This window comes from Epinephelus fuscoguttatus, linkage group LG13 (assembly GCF_011397635.1).
Source record: "Epinephelus fuscoguttatus linkage group LG13, E.fuscoguttatus.final_Chr_v1".
NCBI lineage: Eukaryota > Metazoa > Chordata > Actinopteri > Perciformes > Serranidae > Epinephelus > Epinephelus fuscoguttatus.
The window spans coordinates 25,589,176-25,606,321 of record NC_064764.1 but is presented as its reverse complement, the minus strand read 5'-3'; the positions used below and the strand labels follow the sequence as shown (position 1 = coordinate 25,606,321).

The 17,146-nt window shown below is 40.3% G+C and overlaps 1 protein-coding gene across 4 annotated transcripts; it reads left to right on the top strand.

Annotated features, from left to right (window-relative positions):
• The first annotated feature begins 4,395 nt into the window (after positions 1 to 4,395).
• On the top strand, positions 4,396 to 16,968 carry LOC125900034 (uncharacterized). 4 transcript variants are annotated; one of them, XM_049594791.1, is made up of 5 exons: positions 4,396 to 4,650; positions 12,285 to 12,597; positions 12,703 to 12,793; positions 16,144 to 16,213; positions 16,317 to 16,968. In XM_049594791.1, the coding sequence occupies exons 1-5, from the start codon at positions 4,606 to 4,608 to the stop codon at positions 16,410 to 16,412; spliced, it is 615 nt and encodes a 204-aa protein (XP_049450748.1). In that variant the 5' UTR covers positions 4,396 to 4,605; the 3' UTR covers positions 16,413 to 16,968. The 4 variants fall into 4 exon arrangements, with proteins under 4 accessions (XP_049450748.1, XP_049450749.1, XP_049450750.1 ...); XM_049594792.1 differs by having other exon boundaries at positions 12,271 to 12,597; XM_049594793.1 differs by lacking the exon at positions 4,396 to 4,650 and adding an exon at positions 11,825 to 12,175.
• The last annotated feature ends 178 nt before the right edge of the window (positions 16,969 to 17,146 follow it).

Sequence of the window (17,146 nt, the reverse complement as noted above, 5' to 3'; positions counted from 1 at the left end):
TCACATGGAGATGGCAGGCGAGCCCCCCTTCAAAGGATGACTGGATTGCAATTATTAAAGAAATTCACTGGATGGAGAAACTTTTCTTTAAGACTGCGATTTGACCAATGTATAAAATAATGGGACATTTACACACTTTCCCACAACTTGAAAACATTTATTTTAACATCCTATTTAGAAATTGTGTTGATGTCCTTATCAAAGTTGTGAATATCTGAGAAACCATTATAATGCTAATCCATGTTTATGAAACAAAGGGGTTTTGGTGGTAATTTGGAGTGATTTTGACCATTATAACAAATTTCTCATGATCAATATAGTAAATAATAAAAATCCTTTTAAAAAAATCATTTTGTTTCTCACAAACTTGGTGAAATTATTGTTGGTCTTCATTCTTGCTCATAACTACATCTGTGCATTTATTATGCTTTTACTCTAAACTCCACAACTGTCTTCTTCTGTAGCTTCAGTACACCTTTCTATCTTGTTACACATTTTTGATAGAATAGATTTATTGGCAAACTGGTTCTGTTTGTGTTCTTGTGCACATATTGAAATCCCAATAAATTCAGACTTTTTAATATGAGTCGCCATGACTTGCAGCACAAACTGAAAATAATGCTAATGCTGAATCTTCAAGTGCCAGTTTAATTGACTTAACAAAGTGGAAAAGATTTTGTTGTATTGCTGACAAAAACAAAACAAAACTCCAAAACCCCAAAAGTGAATTGCAGCCTGAATGTAATATCTCTGCACTGTTATAGCATCTGTCCAAAATAGATGCAGCTGGATGTCATTATATAATAATGCAAAATGGGTTTTTGTTGTTTGTCTTTTTTATTTTACTGCCCAGGGCCCATTAACCACACAAATGTAAATGATATAAACAAAAAAAGGTCAGGTGGGGCAGATTTGTTTTTAGTTTTTATTTGTAGGCAGTTTGTGTTTGTAATTATTCCTGCGAGATATCATATTTCAGCCGTATATTAACTGTTACATCATTGATCTACAGGGCAGGTCAAGCTCAAGTCCCAGTGTCCTTCACTCAGATCTTACATCCATAGAAGTCCTGTGCAGAAATTCCCTTTCTCCCTATGCACTAAAAGATTAATGTTCAAGGTTCTTGTGAGTATAAGTATGGGGAATATTAAGTATTTCAGGAATACAAACCACAGTTTGTGTGCATGCTCCAGCGAGGAGTAATTTAAGAGTGATTAAGAAGGGCAGTCAGAGGCATTGAGCACCGCGGCACACTGAATTTTGAATAGAAAAGAGAGGATGAATGAATTTTTTCCCCACTGCAAGCCATCAATTATATATAACTTCATCCCCTCTGAGGGACTCTACCTGTTTAAATAGATGCTGTGATTATTTGACACCCCAGGGCTTTTTGTATGTGTGTGTGTGGATTTCAGAGTGTGCCTGTTTTTTAGTCTACGTGCATTGAAGCTGAAGAACAGGCAGTGAAAAACAAGCTGAATTAATTCTTCTGTTTTTAAGACGGCCTCATGAATGTAATTTTTGTCAGATATTTTTCCATATTGTCTCGCTTATTCCACAACCTTTGTTTGAGTCCCTGTTTTGCTGGCATGCAGGAAGTTCTGTGAAAGGAGGAGGGTTTTTTTTTTTCTGCTTCCCGTTGGGAGTTGCAAAACAAAACTTCAGCAAATCAACAATTCAACAATGACTCACTTAAATTTAGCCTGTTGGTGAGATGACTAGACTGTTGGCACTTGCTTTCCAGGTTAAATGCTCTAACCCAGACGCAGAATGTCAATACTTTAAGGAAACTCTGCAGATTTTACACATCAGAGTCTGTTTAAAGGTCTCAGGGAGTACTGCTGCAGGAGTGAAAAAGGTTGTGTCGAGCCTTTTGTGGCTCCAGAGAAAGCTTTGAGAAGTTTGATGAATTGCCCCGGGTGATGTCACTGGCGTCAGCGTCAGATGGGACTGAGGACGACAAGTCTGTCAATGGAGTGAGAGAGAAGTAAGCTTTAGCCAACTTCTTATCTCTGCTTAGGAGTAGCGGCTTGAGGCTATGTCAGCAGCTACTGGCTGGAGCAGCTATGTGACCCACCCACCCACTACATGACCATGAGCACCATGCCTATACAATCATCACCCTTCACTCCTGCTATATGAATATTTAGCTAGCTATGAAGTGTTTTAAAGAGCAACACATTCTCACTCCGACCTCGTCACATTATGTGGTCGTAGCCTTTCCATGTCTACATATGATGTGCAAGATACCCTGGGTGCATCTGTCATTGACGTTCTTGGACACCATGTCAACTTCTGCCTGTTACATGCATTGTTTCTTTTCAAAATAGACAGGAAATGTGAAGTTTGCCTACAGTCTCTTCCAAAATAAACACACTACATCAGCACAACACTGGGAACTGACTTTTTCTTCCTATCAACAACACCTTGCGCATGATTTCTTTTAACCAAAACATGCACGTGGCTAGGTATGGGGCAACAAAAAGCACGTGATTAGGTTTAGAAAAGTGAACAGGAAGAGAACACCGGCCTCCCGGGTGAAAGTCGGTCATTGTTGGACCGATCTACCACACTTCCCACCTGCGCTGCTCTGACTTTTTGCCCTCATAACTTGCGTTGTTATGATGCTTTTACACCGCCTGGTTGCGTGTCATGACAGCTTTTGTCGCTGGTGTCTGATGCGGTAGTCACTGCCTAAGAGCTGGTATCTGACGACTTTGGAATGAGGGTTGCAAAGACAGGCGATTAAAGTTTGGGTCAGGGTTACATCTTGTTTGTGGATTATTACTATTATAAGAGGAGATTAATTTTTGTGAGGACGTATCAAGTAGATTGTCTTGTTTTTGTAACTACATAATTTTGTTTATTTTGCTCCTCACATTGCAGGTAATAAGAGTTATGATAAAGCTTGGCGGAGTGATATATTAGATGCCTCTCTTGTTGTCGATTTGCAGTTGTCCTACGTTCTTTGGGAGATTAAAGTGGGAAGCTGTCCCCATGCTCTTCCTTGACCCACAGCCCTTTGCTAGATAATTAAGTAACTAGTAAGTTTATAGATAAGACAGGAGGAAGAAACCTGCCTTACACTATGTTTGGCCTCATATGTTCTCACTACAATGTTGCGTTGTAGCAGAGTTCAAATAACTGCCATGTTGGTGGGTTTGTCTTGTGCTGGTGGTGAGCACAGTTTATAAGGGTGTGTCTTTTAGGCTTCAAACAGAAGGTGGCTACAGCTATACGTGTCTCAATCTCTCCCCTCATGTGGTGTTGGGGTAATGGAAATTGTGTTGCACGAGTTTCAAAGCTGTCATATATGCAGAAACATAGCGGACGGCATTGAATGTTAGGTTGATGATGATGTACTTTTCATTGACTCACATATTGCACATTTACTTTTGCTCACATGTAATTTGTGATACGGTAGTGGGTTGTAACCGTTAGTTGTTGTCCACGTAGAGTGACCTGGATTAGTTAGAAGTTATTTATTAGTACAAGTCAGGTAAAGCAAGTTTACATCATTGGCTACTGCTTTATAATTGTCCATGTTTCTGGATGGTTCTGGTTGTGGAGTAATCTAACTGTCCACACATCCCGACCCCAGCAAAACAGTCAAATGGTTGCTCCTCCAAAACATGAGTAGCACCACACTGCAGCCGCCTCCGAACTGTGTATAGCGGTAATCCACAGCAGGAACGAGACAGCACCTCTCATTCCCACCGTCACACCAGTCCTTATCACTGTAAAGCACATGCCTCCTCTCCTTCTCTCACCAAACTCCTCTGTCTTGTCAGATTGTCATATAGAAAAGGAGCCTCCTGGCTGAATTACAGTTCCTGATATCGTGTTGGAAAGTGATGTGGCATGGAGGTTGTCCAGTTCCATGCACCTATACAATGGCTAGCAGGATGCTAATTCAGCTGGTGCCCAATCTTCTCCAGCTTTCCTTTTTGTTTACTGATGTTTGCATTTGAAACCCTCGACCTGGCTAGCTAGGAGCTAACTAGCTAGAAGGAGTGTACAAACTGGTGAGCTGATTTCCTCATCCTGATGAGTGACACGCAGCCACATGTCAGCAAAGTTCAAAGCTAACCACAACAGCCCCATCTACACTTACAAAACAGACATAATGGCCTAAATATAGCACAAATTTTGCAGAGCTGACAGAGAGGCAATTGGAAACACCCATGGCTATGTCATATACACAAAAAACAGGCAAATAAACACATATTTTTTATATTATACTCAATTTCTGCAAAAGTATCCACCCAAATCCTCCACACTGGACCTTTAAATCTAATGAACACACCAAAGTTGGAAGAATGAATTTGCAACTTGTGCAATGTTGCATCCACGAGGCATATGAATGTAGCATCAGACCAAATTGTATCAATTTGAGGTGCACTATGGGCAATGTAGGAGCCAGATTTTTACAAGCAGTATGAAAGCATGGAATGTAAAAGATGATTTCTCTGGATCGGCTCCATTTTTTTTTAAAGCTGTCCATCAGGAGCTCAACAATGTGTAGTGCAGTGTTAACTCTACTTGCAAAGTGTTCACTGATGACATTTTATTTTCCCTCCACTATAGCAGTACAAAGCTTGCAGCATGATCAGCCCTCTGCGTTTCAGATACTCACCACGCATGGTTAAGGTAAGGCAGACTGTCATCCTGGTTACATTTTGAAAAAGTCAAAAGTGCATTGCAGCATGAGAAACATGGTTTCATTAGCACTATGTTGCCTACGCTTAACCATACTTACTAACCCCGATCTCTGGTGTCCTGCGCTTTGTACGTGTCCATCAAAACGTATATGTTGAAAGAAAAAAAAAAAAACATCTGCATGACAGGGTTATGAAAAAAGCACCAAAAAAACCTTCTTTAAATATGATGTGTTTTTAATATTGATCAATTAAAATCAACAACTGATTGAAATCAACAGTAGATTTATTTGTTCAAAACCACCCTACACGTTTTAATACACTTTTTTTCATATTCATGTAGAAGATTAAAAAAAATAAATATAAAATTGCAAACAGAGCAGCTTGACTGATATGTAATGCAAAAGCTGGTAGATGGTTCATCCTGTCATCCGCTTCCCATCTGTTTAGCTTTTCTCCTATATTATTCTTTGCTCATCACATACACACACATACACACTCGAGCACGTACAGATATGTGTGAAATATTAAACAGCGACTCAGAAAAAGGACACACATTTATAACAGATTTGCTTTCACCATGTTCTGCAAGCAGCTGGGAGAAGATGAATACTTAATCAGACAAACTGTTTAATCTCTCCTCTCGCTAAAATGTCCGACAAACAATGCACATTCCCCCTCTGAGTCGTCAGAGTAAAAAAAAAAAAAAAAACCCCTCTCTGCTACTACTGATTTAAATTCATGCACTGTGCACGTACATGTGAGTGAATCATACAGTATTCAGGATGGAGAACAGAGGTATTAGCTCTTCTGATGTCTCTCTGTGTTCTGCCAGGGGCTTTCCGAGAGGCATCTCAAATATTCACAAACATCCATCAATGCCTGAAAGGGTCAGAGACTAGCCACAGCCACATAGAATCACTCACACACACACTTGCAGGCACCCACATACACACACACAAGCGCATGCAGCATACACATTCAATTAGTTTCTTCTTTGCTCCTGGAGTTTCTTTAATCATGTTTCTTTTTTTGTATTCTTTTCTATTCATCTTCTCTCTTTCTCTCAGGCCTGCAGAGGCAGCGTGATTCAGAGGCAGCCTGTGTGCAAGTACGCGCACGTATGTGTGTGTGCATGTGTGTGTGTGTACACCTCAAGGGCTCCTTGTCTTGACAAGGATTGTAGGCTGTGCTCTATAGTTTGTGAGATGGCAACATATACATGTGTTAGACAGCGTGACGGTTGAGGCTTCCTGTAGTAGGTGCATTTGTGTGTGTGTGTGGGAGTGCCCTGCAGAATCTGATAATATGACCATGCTAAAGGACTCTTGTTTCACCGTGTAGTGCTGCACAATATTGCTCTGCCCTCATGATTTCCCAGTTGCAAATACCGAAGAGCAGGAAGCAGGGATAACGAACGCAATCAGAGCAGCTAATCAGTGCTAATCATGGTTGTGTTAAGGCAGACGGTTTGGAGAGGCTTTTTTTTTTTTCCCCACGTTAATGGAAATAAATGAGACAATGCTGAGGGGATTCACATGTTGTTGTTGAAAAGCAATGTGCTCTTGTCTTGCTTGTTAGCCCAGCCTCTTCTCACTCAGTCTCCGGTGAGTATGGCCAAGGGCGCCTGCCGACTGCCATTACCGAAGACCTCATTCATTAACCTGGCATTTGGACAAAAGAAAACCCTTTAGCGTGTGCACACTCACACACATGCCATTTGCACATACAGACACAGAGCTTAACAACGAACATGTAGGCTGGACAAGGCGTACAGAATGAGACGCAAGTCTAGGTGTCAGACATGCATCATCTTTGACTGCCTTCCTTCCTTCTCACATACACAGATATATGAGACATACAGTTAAAAGGTGTCTCTCTCAGTGGTGATAAACTGAAGAGCTTGCTTTTTTTTTTTTTTAAACTTCAGGCAGCACTGGCCCTCTACAGACCTTTTGTCAGCCTGTGCCCTTAAATGGATTTTCAACCTATAATCAAATTCTGCCCCATCAGCCCTGCATTAAGAGCGAGGGAGAGGCAGCCCTGTGACAGTGAGGGAGCTTGTACAGTAACACCTTATAACACATCCACAGATTTACATTGTAATTTCACCGTATGAATCAGGTGCCCAAAAAAAAAAAAAAATTACCAGTTCCTGCTGGTGCTTCAAATGTAGGTACAGTAGCAGAGAATAAGAATATGGGGAAGGCATGGGCACTTTAGAGAAAAGGAGAAATAAATTACCCCACAGCTGCACACACACACACACACACACTTTTTTTTTTTTTTTTTTTTTGCATATGCTGACCTACTGCTTTGCTGATGTAAGGCCGGGCAGGAAGTCGGAAAACGGTGATTACAGCAGCCCCTGCTGGTACACAGCACAGCTAAAGCACTTCCTCACACTGCTTAAAAGCCTTCTCAGCTTTTTACTCTTAATTCCCCTCCACCACCGCTGCTGCTGCTTCCTTCTCCCCATACATAATCAACTCTGCTTTGAAAAGCCTGGGAAATGCACAGCCCGGTCTTTATTATGCTATATATGTAGCACAATCAAAGTGGAAATCTGAAAAGGAGGCCAAACCTGATAAAAGCCTGAGAACAGAGCGACACGTTTGTGACATATTTGTGATCAGAGGCAGCGCTGCATCGGATCACCTGTCAGCCTCTGACACCTATAAAAAGTGTTTCTGTTCTGAGTTTCCTGTTCCTGTTTTTTTTTCTGACAGTTGAGTCTGAGGAGTGTGTTTGTGTGGGGGTCGAAATAAAGGAAATGAGAGTCATCTCGGGTAGTTGTGGAGTCTGCGTGTTTGTGTGTGGGTGGTGCATATATACATGGACATGGTTATCGTGGTGTAACGTCATCATCTAGATATGTTCCTGTTTGTTAAATACCCTGATGCAGAATTTATTTCTGCAGGTTGGCAGCATTTCAAATGATTTTTTGTCAGATAATACTATGCATAAACGAGAAGACATGTGCTGCTATTATTATGTTTTCTGCAACCTCTCTCTACATTGGCTCCAAGGTGAAGTGGAGCAGAGTACACTTGCTCAGGCTCATGCTCCACAACAAGGCCGCACAGACAAAGAATCTACAACAAAGACCGAGCTGAATGATATTATGCTTACATGATGCTGGTCGTCATATTCTCAGTATTCCTTATCCTTAGGTACCATCTCTTTGCTGGCTCCAGCACTTGTTAGAAGGTTTTGTGCATATAGTCAAGATGAGGATGCTTGGTTCATCACATTATTAAACATGGCCCCTTAATAAGAGGAAGACATTGTGCTTTATATTTCAGCTGAGCATCTCAATAGCAGACCCACTGAGCCATACATTTATTTTGATGACATGCAGTTGCTTGAAAGTTTGGTTCGGTGTAAAGATTTACTGCACTGATCTGTAAATGCTGTCTGAAATAATCAATTCCCATCAAGGAACTAAAAAAAAAAAAAAAGAAAAAAAAAGAAAAAAAATATCAGCAACCAGCTGAAATTTCTCACGTGCCAAGCATGAACTCCAGGTTAGGATTCCTGGACTTTCCATGTCCACATACGACATGCAAGGTACCTGGGTGTATTAGTTATTGACGCTGCCTGTTACATGCATTGCCTTCTTTTGATATGCACTTCGGCTTTCACAGGAAATTTACAGTTTACATACAGTCTCTTTCAAAACGCACTGTCACTACAAAACAGTGACTTTTTCCCCCTTCAACAACAAACACACATGGTTAGGTTGACGAAAAAAGAACAGGCTTTGGCTTTAGAATCTTACAGGACACAAACACTGCTCTCTCAGGTGAAAGTCTGTGTTTGTTGGACCCATCCACCACCACCCCTACCTGCCCCAGTTGGACTTTCCCCCTGAAGCCGCCAGGCACCGTTAAACTATAACAGCAACCAATCGCGTATCATGCCGATATTAAAGGATGCCTTTTTCGTTGGTTTCTGACAAGCAAGTCACTGCCCAAGTGCCGGATTATGACGACTTCGGAGTGACACCAGGCTCTTTTTACCAAGAGCAGAATTAACCACAAAGGTTTCCAAAACAAAGAGACCAGGTGAATAAAACCAGTAAAAACACTGAATGACGCAGTTTCATGTTAATCATCTTTGACAATGTTAGGCTCATCACAGTTGGATCGCTAACTTAGCACCTGCTAATATGTGCTCACCATAGACTAGAAAAATAATGGCTACTGTGACTTCACTCATTGGTTTGTGGACATCCGTTTTAAAGCCTCAAGTGACGCTGGCGCTGTGGAGGAGCACGGGGTGGATCCGACAGAGAAGTTGGGGTCACTATCGGCAGACAGCCTGTAATTCAAAGCAGCCCACCCTTTATTATGCGTAACTTTAAGCCTCGATAAAATGTAAAAGGGTGAGTCATATAAAAATTCACCCCCTGTACAGTCGTCACAAAGGAGGAAATTAGCTACAGAGACCAAAAGTGTTTTTGTATCTGGCTGCAACATGGGGGTCTAAGGGGACTTCTGGGGCCAGCCTCAAGCAGCCATTAAAGGAACATGCATTTTTCAGCCCCTGACGTTGCGGCCTGGTGCTCACCATTTCTCTGATAACCTCGGATCTGGACGTTGAGGCGGTCATTTCCGGGAGCCGAATAATCAGCTGAGATCTCTCCCTCTCTCAAACAAAGAGACCCGGTGATTTAAACAAGTGAAAACACTGAAAAAAGTAGTTTCGTTTTTCTAACACTGTTTGGCTTGTTGCAGAAGGGCTACTAACAAAAACAGTGAAAAGGCGAAATCACAATTGTCCCTATCTAGAGTCAGTGTTTGGTTTGTCTACTGCCTACTGTAGAGTAGGGCATTAACCCTTTAAGGGCCTGCTCCACCATTTGGTAGAGCACATTTTCAGTCACCATTTCTTATTGATAAATGTGTTGAACTTAACTGAACCTGATTGAGCCACCTCTACCACTCGGTTTAGGTATGTTAAGCTAAAAAAATCCACTAGATGTCACTGTACCTTTAAGCAGTATACCTTCTGAGTCAGCTTCCAAACATGAAGTGAAAAACGAAAAATTCCCTCCTGACATGAAGACAATTTCTTCTGAAATTTCCAAAGGTAAGTTGTTGTTTTTTTTGACATAGTTTAGCATCAAAGATGTCACTTAACAGATTTATGTAACTTGATACCACAAAAATAAGTTTTATAAGGGTCAAATAATTTTTTAAAAACATGATTTACCAAACGTTTGAGTTGTCACTTTATGGTAAAGGTAGCTAAGTTAGCTAATCTAATTAAGATGTGCTATTTGCTGTGAAAAAAAACCCCCACACACACACTTCTAATCATAAATTGTTGTTAATGTCACACATTTAATGTTATTAATGTGATTATTAAGAATTATTTTCTTTACTATTTAACAAACATGCTCAGCCAAACAGTAGATCTGTCATTTTATGATAAAAGCCATAATGTGATGTCATGATGAAGTTCATTTACAATTTTTATTAAGTAAAACAATGTAGGAATATTTACTTTTCATTTGTTTGATCTTATTGTATTATATATTTGAAGAAAAAGTATATCACTATGATTTTTTTTTACCACTTCTGAGATGTTTTCATTGTAAATATGTTAAATAGCCTATATAGAAAATTAAAAACAGTTGACTTGTTATTATACCAACATATTATGTGCATGATTCCTAATTTTTATTTCTTTCTGTTTCTGTGTTTTACAATTACAGATGAACCTTAAAAAATTTTATGGTTCAAGGCCACGCAATTTCCTGGCCCTCGTGCCAGAAAATCCTCATGACTCTGATGCTGATCTGAGCGACGAAGATGACAAAGTAGAGGATCCAGACTATCTGCAACCACAATCAGATGCAGAAGTGGTCGGGGATCATTCCTTTGAATCCTTGGATGAGGAGGAGATGCCCTCAACAAGCACATCTTCTACACCACCGCCCCGTAAGAAGAAGAATAAAGGGAAAAACAAACTAAAAACAGTCAACATGCCAGAGCTGGATGACTCCCCTGACCCAAGGTCATCCTCAGGATCCAAGACAGGCACAAGGAGAATCTGGACGAGATGATTCAACATATTGCTGTACAGACGAACCTGTACTCTGCGCAAGAACTGGACAACCCAATCAAAACTAGCCCTGAAGAGATTGAGGATTTCTTGGCAATACTACTCTTCATGGGGGTTTTCAACATCCCAGCCATCGATGACTACTGGGACCTCGAATCATGTTTTGATGTGATAGCTGATACCATGTCTAGTATCAGTGTATAAGTGTGTGCACTGCACTATATTGTTAATAAAATTGACCTGTTTTCTACCTGATTCTTATTTTCAGGTGATTTATACACTAAATAAAACATACTCATTAGATCATTTTCCATTTCTGCCAATATATCCCCCTGAATCCTACACTCTGGACCTTTAAGTTCCAGTAGTTAAAATACTGTAATTTACTATTGCACAAGGGTAAAATGCTAAATGATTATGATCAAATAAAACAAACAAAGCACTAATATTTGCTTGAAGATGGCACGTTTTACTACAGAGCTGTTTGTCATGTGGCATTTGCAATTTTGTAACCACAAAGGGCACTTCTTTTTTCCTGTGCAGGAGTGAAAACAGTTTATCATTATGACTTTAAAGGCCCCCGCACACCCACACAGGTGTTTCCAGATGACTTTCAACAGAGGCAGCACAGTGAACAGGAGTGTCATGGTGCTGACAGTCAAGAACAGTCTATACCTGTCTGCACCGTCAAATCAGCCAAAATGTGTAAGCCATGGCAGTGCCACAGTGAGCCAGTATGCACCATACCAGGACTCTGAAACTGAGGCAGCTAAATGGAATTCAGCCATCATGAACTTTATTTTTACACCCGTGCGTTTCCTCCTGTGACAAGTCAAAATAACTGAAAGTCAGTATGTGAAAGTCGACTGATGCTTATGATTTGTGGTTTTCACACCCATGATGGGAGTCAGTACAATATTGAGCAACATAAGGGTCCCATCACCAAAACCTGATTATTATGGTTAGCCTACTAAAAGGGACACCAAGTGCTCAATATGCTGCGCAACCCTTGTGAATCTCGGGTCAGACTGTGGCTAACATGTGTCAAGCATGATGCAGAAGTGGTTTTCCTGCAACAGAACATTGCACATATACGTCCATCTTGTACTACTGAGTGAAATGAAATGGGGAAATGATCACTGACGTATAATGTTTTACAGTTTATTTTCAAAGAGTGTCAAGTATTCCACGTTGTGTGATTCCCATGTGACACAACTTTATGTTCTGCGAAAGGTACAACACACACCCTCGTGTCGAGCTGCCAAATCAACCAACTAACTAGCAACTAACCACTTCCTTTTCTCAGCGCCTCCTCCGCGAATGCATCTCAGAGCTGATGTTCAGGTTTCAGTCTGTCTTTATTTGTCTGATGGTCACCATGCTCAGCCGAGACCGAGCTGCTCTGCTCTCCGTTCAACTTTTAGCTATGTGCCAAGTGTTTGCAGGTACAGTGGAGATTTGTGTTTGTGATGCATGCTTTTCTCAAGATGTTATTAGCAGATTTCATTTTATATTGATTGATTGTGTCCTTCAATGTCAGACATTCTCCCACAGATTCATACATTTGACCAGAGGAATATCTCGGTGCCCAGGGCAGACTCCATCACCCTCACTTGCAACATATCCATGGCTAATATAACGCAAATCAACTGGACCAAAGGCAGATCTGTTTTTGCTCATTCAGTCTTACTCAATCAGAATTTTTCCAATTTCACCTCTCACTATATAATAGACTTAAACTTACCTTCACAGCTGAATATTTCTAATGTTCAGCATGATGATGCAGGACTCTATAGATGTAATTTAACTGCCATAAAAGGCCAACGGGCTATTGAGTGGAATCTAACAGTGTCTGAGAAACCTGAAGGTAGGTAGAGCACAAAACAGGACTAATATTTATCCATCAGACATGGTGTATTTCAAAGCTCAAACTTCATGCTACTGAAATGAATTCACTTCTGATTTTGTGCAGGAACCAGTCTACCGTGGTATTTTCCATACATACTGACCGCTGTAATTGGATTGCTTCTCTGTGTCTTCACTTCAGCTGTCTGCCTCTACAGGTGAGTTACACCTTTTAGATTTCAGATTTGTAAGTTTGTACAAATTAATTTCACTCTGCTGTTACGGGCCAGTTGCCTGTCCTGGGAACAAATGTTGATATGAGAGTAAAATCAAATCACAAACTAATAATAATTTGTGTCTCACCCCTGCTGGTATCTTTCATTAGTTAGTCAGTCTTTGTTTTATATATCCAGGTTTTGAAATATCTGCAGTTTGAACTTCATTCAAATTTAAAAAAAAAAAAAAAGGTAAATGGAATTTTCTTTGTGGTGCTCACAGCATTGGTTCCTTCTTGACCTTGGATACGGCGCTTAATAATACAGTCTCACCATAAGGCTCATCCAACGGTTGTTACATAGCTCTGCTTTGAGTAGTTGAGCTTGAGAACAGTTATTGAATGGACTTTGTGGTTGGATTGTTTTGTCAATTAATAGAAAAAAAAAAAAAGGTCCCTGAATCTCTGGATGAGTTCAAATAAAGTTTAATTTATCTGCGTTTCATCAGCATCACGTAGACTTAAAATGTGTAATGTAGGTGAACTGACTTTCACTATTTTGTGGTGCCAAATAAAAACGTGACGCTTGCGCCTGGTACCTTCGGTCGAGGTGTTTTTGTGCACGGTGGAAAAAGCAAAGATGCAAGGAAGTGCACAAAGTGGTAGGCAAGCAAATGAGGTCAAGGTCGTAGCGATCGCTGAGGACACTGAGCTCATGTCCTTCCTGTTCTTTCTTTGAATTTGGGGGGAACCAGGGAGAGGTTTATGTCCTATAATTAAAATGTTACAAGTAAAATGTTTTACAGGCTGATTCAAATGTATTTAAACTTAATATACTTGAATCAGAATAGTTTCTGGACAAAAAAATAGTATATATATACATGTCTATAAGTGGCCGTACTTTAGGGAATATAAGCATTGATCTCTTTTCATGTAATAAAATATATCAAACTGCTCAATGCTTTCGCGACATAAGATACACTCCAAAATTAGGAGCACTTTCTGGAATAAATCGGGAAATATCTCATTAAATACCGACTTCTGATACCTGACACTTTTTAAATTTTGTGCTATGGATACATTTTGACCAGTGCTAAAGTTTGAAGTTTGATACCCAGCGCTGTGATCATCAGTATTTCTCCACTGTCATTTTTATTTGTGGCCATGTGGAAAGATTTGAAATAACATTTAGACCCTAAGAAAGGGAAATTTAAGTTTTCATTTTAACCTAAAATATGAACAAACAAGAAGAAAAAAATCTAAAGACCTAATACATACTGGATACCTTGTTTTTAGTACTGGTGGCTGTGGCATTCATGACATAAAATCCTGGTTGTGGTTGTGGTTGCTACAGAGCTTAAAATGCAACGTTACATGCAGAGGCTTTGGTGCAGTTATCTATAGTGTGGCTACATTCACGGGGTATGTATGGATGAAAAGTCATGCAAACAGAGTAACTTTAAAGTAAATTAACAGATGATGCAATGGGCCACAGCCAGCTAACTGTAAGTTCTCCCAGTGAAAGCATTATTGTCATTAGTAAACACAAATGCTAGTTAATGTAACCCTATAGTTGTCATTACTATGGGACGCAAAATTACCGCAATAAAGGTTTTTGTTTTTTCTCCAAAAATTAAAACATGTCTGATAATACACATTAAAATGAATCCTCAATTGACTTATCCTTTAAAAAAGTCTTTGTGCAATCCCCTAATGCTAAATTTCTGTGCTGCACAGCTAGGGTAACTAGTTAGCTAGCAGTTAGGTGCTGTTGTAACACATTAGCTGTATTATCATTCTGAGTATACAAAATTCTTGTGAGCCACAGTGGATCACTGTGTAACTTTTCGAGCAAGAGACTCTGACACCCTGCCTACCTCAGAAACCTCACAAGTACAGAGGTTGAGGCTAATGCACCTGGCCATGCTGCTAACTTAGCTGCTGCAGGCAAGAGCAAACGGGAGAAGGCCTGAAATATAATCAGAGTATTGTCTCAAGTGCAACTTAATTTTATACAGTATATGTAGGAGGGGGTCCCTGCTCCGTCTCTGTGTCAGCTATGGTAAAATGTCAAAGACCCCTGGTTTACAGGAGTCAATTAGAAAAATTACTTCTGCTTTTCTGTGACCTTTGTGCTGCATAAAAGGAAGACTGACTAAGCAGTCTCCACACATAATTTAACACTCAGTATGAGCACAGGATGATATGATGCAGTGACACATGCGATAATAGCCTCTTTGTATTTTGTGCAGTTTAATATCATATCACATAGTCTTTGTTTAGAACAACTTAGATGACTGCAATGCTCTTTTCTTTGGATTAGCTCTATCATATCACTCAATGAGACGACTTGAACTCACACAGAATTCAGCCGTCAGAGTTTTTACCAGTACAAGAAAATATCATCACATTACGCCAACACCTGAATCACTCGATGACTTGGTTGGCTCACCAGTACCTGCTCACTGACTACACCCCATCACACATCTCAAGTCTTCAGACTGTGGCTTCTTGGTAGGAACTGCTTAAGTTAATTTTAGTTACTGTGGACATGCCCATTTCCAGCTAACCACAAAACCTTCCTGTTTTCTCAGGCTAATAAACAGTGTTAATGTGAATGTGAAAGACACCTGCCAAGCTGCAGACCACCACAGACAGCTGTTCAAGACCAACAAAGAACTGAACCGTTTGTTTCTTAGCGATCCGTCGCTGCATTTCTAGTGGGGATAATGCCACAGAAAGCATTTCCTTTTCAAACCGAGACATCACTGTGTTTCCGTGAGAAGCAATTGTTCTTTACAGAGACGTTGCTGCATTTCAGGCCAGGATTGTGCCACCAAAAAAGAATTTCAAGACAAAACATGATCTTTTTCTAACTATAACCAAGTAGTTTTGTGCCGAAACATAACCACATGTTAACCACAGCGTTGTTGAAATGTAGAGAGACATAAAGTTCCCATGTATCTGCAACATGATAAAACACAAATATAACCGCTCTGTGGTTTGCAGAAACGTACAATGCAAACATTTATTTCGGCGATGTGATTATACCGTTACTTTTGACACTTTAAGTGCATCTTGCTGATAATACTAATGTGCTTTAACTTATCAGTTCCAATGCAGGGCTAGTACTAATACTACTACTGCAATGGAGTATTTCAGCATTGTGGTATCGACACTTGTACTAATCTAAAGGCTCTGCTGTTCTGTGAAGAAATTGTAGTATGTTGTCATTTGAAGAATTACAGTGTATCTTTTTTATTGGTTTAACTTTCAAATAATTTATTTTGGGTTTATTCTCCAATGTCTGATGTCTGGATCAGTCTCTTACACTCTTCATGACTTCACTTACAGAAAGCTCAGGGCCAGGACTTCAGACCAGAGCCCGGCCCAGGAGCAGTTTCATCTTCAGTCTGAAACAGAGGTCAGAGGAACTTTGTCATCTTTGACTCTCTAACATTTCTCTCCTGTTTTTGTCTTTCCCGGAGACAGCGCTGAACTTTAATTTTCACTTTCTGTCTCCGTAGGTGGCCCTCCGTCACACGCGGGGTGACACAGACAGTAGAGCAAACAAGCACAGGAGTCAGTACATGGAGAGGCTCAATTCCATCTATAATCTCTGAGGAGATGATAAGAGACCGATGGACAAACCAGGTGCATCAGAGGAAGGCAACCGGAGAGAGGACAGCTGGGTCCCTGATGCCTGTAGCTTACCTAATGTTGATACATTAAAACCAGTGCTGTCACTTTAAGGGATTTGTTTTTACTTGTGTATTTATGGTACTCTGTGTGTTTTGATATGTCCTCATGCATATGATAGCTTTATTATAAGTGTGCTGTGCTGGTATTTATATGTCTTTCCTTCATTCTGAGCTCAGTAAGAAAAGCTGCTAACAATGTTTCCTGTAATTGCAATCGAGTGAACTCAACAGGCTTTAAGTGGAGGTCAGTGCCCTCTAGTGTTCTGTGTGGGAATTACAGGAGCTCTTTTCATTGAAAATAAATGATATTTCAGAGACTACAGTCAAGTGCAGTTTTGTTTTTATTCCAGTGGAGGACATGAGTGAGTGTGTTCTCTGCTCTTTTACTACAGATTCACAAGATTAATGATGCAAGAGAGAGATGGAATATCTCATATATGTAAGGAAACATATGTGGTTCTTTTAATAGTATTAAAGTGTCGCGACATCAAAACTTTTCCAAAGCAGAAGCTGTTGACTCCTCTGTGGAAATGCATATTTAATCCTGAGCAACAGGACCCAGTAAAATGTATTCAACATGGTCTGAATGTGTGCTCAGCAGCAGGGTCACAGTATATGGCTAAAGTGGGTTCAGCATTATGCAGAGGTGGTTTTCC

Bases quoted from the DNA above. Each gene is read 5' to 3' on its own strand.
- LOC125900034 (XM_049594790.1), top strand. From the start codon at position 12,067: ATGTTCAGGTTTCAGTCTGTCTTTATTTGTCTGATGGTCACCATGCTC. The intron at 12,176-12,270 runs GTACAGTGGAGA...CTTCAATGTCAG, and splicing joins TATGTGCCAAGTGTTTGCAG to ACATTCTCCCACAGATTCAT. The intron at 16,214-16,316 runs GTCAGAGGAACT...CTGTCTCCGTAG, and splicing joins ATCTTCAGTCTGAAACAGAG to GTGGCCCTCCGTCACACGCG.